Consider the following 6,884-nt stretch of genomic DNA (forward strand, 5'->3'; position numbering starts at 1 on the left):
CCCGCCTCATATGTGTTTCTTGTAGACAACATATGGTGGGATTTTGGTTTCTAATCCACTCTGCTATTTGCTTCTGTTTTATGAGCGAGTTCATCCCATTCACATTCAGAGTTATAATCATCAGTTGTGCATTTGCTGACATTTTCAAATCCTCCCCCATTCCTACCCCTGTTCTTCCTCACTTTTGTCATTATGTCTTGCTTTTACTACCAGATTTGTCCACCTCCTTTTCTGATAATACAGTTCCACATATATCCCTTTTGTACCACTCCGTGCATTCAATGGTAATACAGAGCAACCTTGGACTCACCATCACTCTCTCCATTGCCTTTTTGTTCACCTCCCATTTTTATTCTTCTAGTGTGGTAATTCATAATTTATGTTATAGTAAAAAATCTTGGTTAACTGGTGCTTTCTGTTAAGATATTAAGAAGATTTGTGGGAAGGACCGATTTTTGGGAGAAAGCACATTTTAATAGTTCCTATCAGACATTTTTTAATAATAATTTTTAAAATTCTAAGGGTTACTACACTTTCCCAAAACATTTACATCCACAGTACTGAACAATTAATTGAGGTTCAGAAAGTTGATCCTCTAATATTATAAGACCTGAATCTAGGATTAAATTATGTAGGCATGTTTGAAAGATTTTCAGCAGCAGGAACTGAAATTAAAAGAGTTTTCTGGTTAGCCTTCATTTTACAACTGTCAGGGAATGACCTAAAATGACTTTGCTGATTCAAGCATTTGAGGAGTAAATTATTTTCTCTTAAGCTATTAGAAATCTGATTGCCTGCCATTAGGCCCTAGGACCTACTTTCTGTATACTCGCTGGTATCAACCCTTCAAGTCTAAAGAAAGTTAGATATTGCAGAGGAGGGGAGTCTTCCTCATGGAAGAAGAAGGGAGTTAGACTTTCTGGAACAAAACACCAGCTTAGGGAGCCAGAAGAGAAATAAAAGAATTGACAAGAGCAGATTCCCAATATGAGATTAAGAACTGCATAGTGAAGGAAAAAGCAGGCCCTAAAAAATGAAACCTAGGTCCACTAGCATGACACTGAAGACCAAGGATAACTATTAAGTCTTATGTTCCTATATTTTGTAATTTTTTTATTCTCTATAGAATCCTACAATAAAAACGAATTGATAACCTCAAAAATAATATGAGCTTTCATATATCACTTTAAGGTTTGCAAAGCCATCTACATGTTATCTCATTTGATTCCCACAGTAACTCTGTGAACTCGTTTTACAGATCACAGGAAGCTGAGTCTCTTAAAAGGTAAAGGGACTTGCTAATAAGTGAATGAGGTAGGATTTAAACTCAGGTCCTTCTCGTTCCAGTTCTAACATGCTTTCTACTCCACCAGTGCCTTCCTTCAAATACCAAATATGTATTTTTTTCTGTGTATTTTGTTTGTATATAGTTGTTTGCATGTTATCTCCTCTATTGAGCTATGAACTTCTTGAGAGCATTAACTGCCTTTTATCTTTCTTTGTATCCCCAGAGTTTAAGACATGTGCCTAGCACATATTAGATTAATAAATGCTAATTGACTAATTAACCCTACAGTATCTTAAAAGGATTATATGCTTGTTACAGACAAAAAGAAAGAGGGGAAAACTGAAGCCCACCTGTGAAATGGACCTAAGAACCAGAAAAAACAAGAAGGAATGAGCAATAACAATGGGCCAGAGTAGGTAGGTCAGATCTTTGTGGAACCAGGGGCAAGAAGGTATGAATAGGGACAGCTGGATGGCTCAGGGGATAGAAAACGAGGCCTGAAAACTAGAAGTCCTGGGTTCAAATCTGACCTCAGATATTTTTAGCTGTGTAAGTCTAGGTAAGTCACTTAACACCAATTGCCTAGCTCTCACTGTTTTTCTATCTTGGAACCAATACTTAATATTGATTCTAAGATGAAAGGTAAGGGTTTAAAAAAATTTTTAAAGAAGGTATGAGATGAGGACCAGCCCCAAATAAATATGCCATATGTTAACACCATTAGGAGTCCTTGTGTGACTTATACCCCAAAATTTTAACTTATTAGAACACTCTTAATTTTGGATTAATCAAGAACTTGGAGTAAATAACAACAATAATAAAAACATCATTTATACAGAGCTTTAAGGTTTGTAAAGGGCTTTACATATTTTAACTAATTTGATCATCCAATCCAAGTAGTATTTATTGAGTACACACAGGTTAGAATTGTTCATCAAAGTTTTACTGTACAATACTGTAGAAGGAACTAAGGCTTAGTAGCTTGTTAAACAGACAGCCCAAGGTGGCTTTCAAGATTCCAAGTTGCTTTTCTTCCCACCCTATCTGAAATTCATTTTTCCAAATGATGAAAGAAAATCCAATGGAACTACCCTTGCTCCTACTTCGAACTTTAGTACTTAAAAGATCTCTGATTGCTCAAGCCCAGGTACTCAGTGAATAGCCCTGTTGTGTGGGTAGTAGAACACTGAAATGTAAGCTCAGAAAGCCTAGTTTCAAACCTCCTTAATTGAGTAATCCCAGACAAGTCATTCTACATTTCTGGGCCTTTGTTTCACCCATAAAACGAGGATTAAATTCTAAGATACAGGATACAAGCCTTGTGGTAAGATGACTGGCTTTGGAATCACCAAAACCTGAGTGCAAGTCTGCTTTTGACAGGTTCTAAGTATTCATGACCCTAGACAAGTCATTTGCTCTTCTGGTACCCCTAGGTAATTCTAAGACTTTAAACTACAGAGAAGTTGCTGATAGAATATTAATTAGGAAGAGGCAGGTAGATGGCAGAGTGGAAAGAGGAGAGGGCTTGGAATTAGAAAGACAGTTCTGATACTTGCTGGCTGTCCAGTGACCCTGAGCAAATCATACAACCTCTCTCTTCATCTATAAAATGACACTAATATCAGCACTTACCTCCCAAGCAAAGTTGTCAGGAGGCTCAAATAAGATAGCATATAAAAAGCACTGTGCATACCTTAACAAGCTATATAAATGGCATCTTATTAGTATGATAGGAGATAGTCCGTGATGACTATTCTACAAATGTTACAGAAAATAAATATTAAAGGGCCCTGTGGAAGGGAACAATCACTTCTGAATGGAGAGATCAGGCATTTATTTCATGCAGGAGAAACAACTCATAAGGGCAGATACAAAAGTAAGAATGATCTCAATTGGTTATTAAGTCTCCAGATTTAACTGGAGTAGAAGAGATAAATTAAGGAGTCCTAGGAAATGAAATTATCTAGATGAAGGGGTACAAACTATCCTGCAGGTAACAGGAAGCTATTAAAGGTGTTTAGGGTGGGTCGTTGGATATTTTTTTAGTCAGATAGTGATTTAATGAAAACTGTTTTGGCACATTCTGGTTGCAACATGTAAGAAAAATAGACTGAGAAGTCAGAGAAAGAGAGATGGGTTAAGAGGCTCTTAGAATTATTTAGCTAAATGAACCTGGACCAGGCTGGGGACAATGAATATAAAAAGGAAAGAAAGACCTTTAGATAGCTTGAAAGCAATTTAATAGGGCTTGATAATTGACTGGAGATAGAGGTTGAAGGAGAATGTTCAATCTAAGATGGCTTCAAAGGACACTGGAACAGGATGACACAAAGGTGGCAAAACAGGTAGTACCAGGTCCAGAAACACAATGTGATAGATTAGGACTGTTTCATCAAACTTTTGACTGACTAAAATGTTAATGGGTTACACCTACATCCATTATAATCTCCCTGTTTCCTTCCTCTATGTTAATGGTCTTGCTCAGTGGTATGGAGAAGGATGAGGAAAGCATGTCAAGAAATTAGGGCTAATGATTTCTGTAGCCATAATAGCTTTCTCTGTTGTTTGAGTTGTGCCTATAAAACCAAAACTGTGTGATTCCTTTTACTCAATCAAACCAGATGATTATAAATTTTAAGTGTAATACTAGTTATAGTAGCATCTCCCACAGAGACTATATGGATATTATTTTTGTTTCTTAAAGAGAAAATGAAATTTTAGGGAGGTTGTAGTAGATATATTATCTATAAAAGGAGTCTATCTTGTCCATGCTGGTCCCTCACATACTCATAATACCAAACCAATTTAGTGGAAATACTATTAGAAGGGTAGAAAAAATGTACACCATGCTTCGCTGCCATCTTGGGTCCCCATTTTGGACTTGCTTGGGGAAATAAAGCCACAGACACATAACTACAAGCATAGGAACCAGATCTATCTAGGCAAGAGACTTGTTCTGGCTGATTTTCAGAGGTTAAATGTTAGGCAATTTTATACTGAGTTAGACAAAGCAAGTTAGAGCTTTCCATAAATAGCTGTATATTGAGGTAAATGGCTTTCAAGTGCTTTTGAATGCGCCAGTCATTAATAGGTTAACATAAGGCTGGACATGAGTTGGGGGTTGATAGAATTCCTTTATTGTCAAAGGCTACATTGGTGGGTATCCATCAGTCACTCTAATTGCCTTTCTGTGCACCTTCCTACTTTTCTTTTAGGTGAAGAGACCAAGTACAACCTACATCAGAGAAGCCAAATAAGAAGGGAGATGGGAGAATGAGTAACTGCTAGCTGAACCATCAGAAAAAGCCTCATAGAAGACACTTGATCTTGAAAAAAGCAAAGGATTTCAAAAGGCAATAATATAAAAGGAGTCTATTCTAGATGACAAACACAAATTTATGGGGATGGAAGGTGGGGCAAAATCAGGGAACATTCAGTAGTCCCATTTGACTAGAACCAGAAATTATAAAAGAAAGTAGCAGCATAAACTAAATCTGGAAAGGTAGGTTTGTGTTAGAACATGGATGGAGGTCCTTAAATGCCAAAATATAGAATTTTCATTTTATCTTCTAGGTAATACGAAGTCACAGAAGGTTAAAGAGGAAATTAGCATGATAATCATTATTCATCATTACTTTGGCAACAGTGTGAAGACTACATTGGAGAAGAGATAGACTGGAAGAAGGGAGACCAGTTTAGAGGCATTTAGGATAGCTATCCACAAGCTACACATGATTTCTAGTCAATAAGTAAACTCTGGCTGGCTCGCGCTCTCACAGCCATTGCAGTACATTGAGCTCCATAGAAACAGCACCTGGGAATTAAGAACCGGACAGGCACTGGGCTACTCTGTGCAGAACTGAGGTAAATAATAAAAAATGGGCAAAGGTGAACCTAAGAAGCCGAGAGGGAAAATATCTTCATATGCCTTCTTTATGCACACCTTCCGAGAGGAACAAAAGAGGAAGCACCCAGGTGTTTCTGTCAACTTCTCAGAATTTTCTAAAAAATGCTCAGCAACATGGAAGATGATCTCAGCTAAAGAGAAAGGAAGATTTCAGGACATGGCAAGAGCTGATAAAGCTCGTTATGAAAGGGAAATGAAAAAATACATACCACTTAGAGAAATAAAAAAGAAGTTTAAGGATCCCAATGCACCGAAGAGGCCTCCTACAGCATTTTTCTTATTCTGTTCTGAATTTCGTCCAAAAATCAGATTGGAGAATCCTTTTCTTTCTATTGGAGATATGGCCAAAAGATTGGGAGAAATATGGAATCATACTGCTGCAATTGACAAACGACCTTATCAAAAGAAGGCAGCTAAGCTGAAGGAAAAGTATGCAAGGGATATTGTTGCATACTGGGCTAGAGAAAATAGTGATGTGAGTTTAAGGGGAGGCTTTATCAAAGTTGAGAGGATCAAGAGTAAAGAAAAAGTAGGAAAAAGATGAAGAAGACAAGAAGGAGGAAGAGGAGGAGGAAGATGATGATGACAATGAATAAGTTGGTTCTAGAGCAGTTCTTTTCTTGTCTATAAAGCATTTAACCCCCTGTACACAACTCACTCCTTCTAAAGAAAAAAAAAATTGAAATGGAAGGCTGTGTAAGATTTGTTTTTAAACTATACAGTGTCTTTTTTTGTATAGTTAACACACTACCGAATGTGTCTTTAGATAGCCCTGTCCTTTAGTGGTATTTTCAGTAGCCACTAATCATGCCTGGTAAAGTATGGGAGTTGTAAATTGGCATGGAAATTTAAAGCAGGTTCTTGTTGGTGCACAGCACAAATTAGTTATATATGGGGATGTAGTTCATTTTCATCTTCAGCTGTCTTTGATGCAGCACATGAACTAATTGTTGTTCTGTTAACTGAATACCACCCTGTAATTGCAAAAAAAAAAAAGAAAAAAAAAAGTTGGTTGTTTTGTTGACATTCTGCATACTTCTAAGTAAATACAATTTTTTTTTATTAAAAAAATAAGTAAACTCTGAACTTCCACCCCTAGCTACTATAATAGTTGGGAGGGTGGGAAATGGGAAAATGTGTTTTAGATTCTAAATAACAGCAACAACAATAATAGATGACAGTAATAGCCAACATTTATACAGCACCTACTATGAGTCAGGTATTATGCCAAGTATTTTACGAACATGTCATTTGATTCTTAAGGACTCATCCATGTATAAGTTGAGACTACCTATGTAAATAGTTGCTAAGTTATTTAATTCTTCTTTTCTGTTTTGCATTGTATTACAGTTGATTTTGAATCCAACTTTCAAATTTTACCAACTTAACAGCTTTCCTTTCTTGATAACAATTCTGTTACTAACTCTATCTTAGCCAGCTCATCCTTATACTTTTTTTTTTAACTCTTACCTTCAATCTTAGAATCAATACTGTATATTGGCTCCAAGGCAGAAGAGTGGTAAGGGCTAGGCAATGGGGTCAAGTGACTTGCCCAGGGTCATACAGTTCGCGCATGTCTGAGGCCAGATTTGAACTCAGGACCCTCCTGTCTCTGGGCCTGACTCTCAATCCACTGAGCCACCCCGCTGCTCCCCATCCTTGTACTTTTAAGGATTCCTTTTTAGTGCT

The 6,884-nt window shown here is 37.1% G+C and overlaps 1 protein-coding gene and 1 long non-coding RNA gene across 4 annotated transcripts in view; both read left to right on the top strand.

Annotated features, from left to right (window-relative positions):
- The window catches only part of LOC123236343, a 21,593-nt gene extending 16,963 nt beyond the window's left edge, over positions 1-4,630 (top strand). Inside the window, exons 2-3 of the long non-coding RNA XR_006505420.1 lie at positions 1,607-1,704; positions 4,504-4,630. This is a non-coding gene — a long non-coding RNA (uncharacterized LOC123236343). The remainder of the gene's footprint in view (positions 1-1,606; positions 1,705-4,503) is intronic.
- A 241-nt stretch (positions 4,631-4,871) lies between these two features.
- Positions 4,872-6,381, top strand: LOC123236344 (high mobility group protein B1-like). 3 transcript variants are annotated; one of them, XM_044662653.1, is made up of 2 exons: positions 4,872-5,697; positions 5,729-6,381. In XM_044662653.1, the coding sequence occupies exons 1-2, from the start codon at positions 5,167-5,169 to the stop codon at positions 5,789-5,791; spliced, it is 594 nt and encodes a 197-aa protein (XP_044518588.1). In that variant the 5' UTR covers positions 4,872-5,166; the 3' UTR covers positions 5,792-6,381. The 3 variants fall into 3 exon arrangements, with proteins under 3 accessions (XP_044518588.1, XP_044518589.1, XP_044518590.1); XM_044662654.1 differs by having other exon boundaries at positions 4,872-5,674; positions 5,706-6,381; XM_044662655.1 differs by having other exon boundaries at positions 4,872-5,652; positions 5,687-6,381.
- Positions 6,382-6,884: the final 503 nt, after the last annotated feature.

The sequence above is a fragment of the Gracilinanus agilis genome, chromosome 2 (assembly GCF_016433145.1).
Source record: "Gracilinanus agilis isolate LMUSP501 chromosome 2, AgileGrace, whole genome shotgun sequence".
Classification (NCBI taxonomy): Eukaryota; Metazoa; Chordata; class Mammalia; order Didelphimorphia; family Didelphidae; genus Gracilinanus; species Gracilinanus agilis.

What these genes read in the sequence shown, in the direction of transcription:
- LOC123236344 (XM_044662653.1), top strand. Translation starts at nt 5,167, where the DNA reads ATGGGCAAAGGTGAACCTAAGAAGCCGAGAGGGAAAATATCTTCATAT. An exon ending in TAAGGGGAGGCTTTATCAAA is followed by an intron (nt 5,698 to 5,728) that starts GTTGAGAGGATC and finishes AAGAAAAAGTAG; the next exon opens with GAAAAAGATGAAGAAGACAA.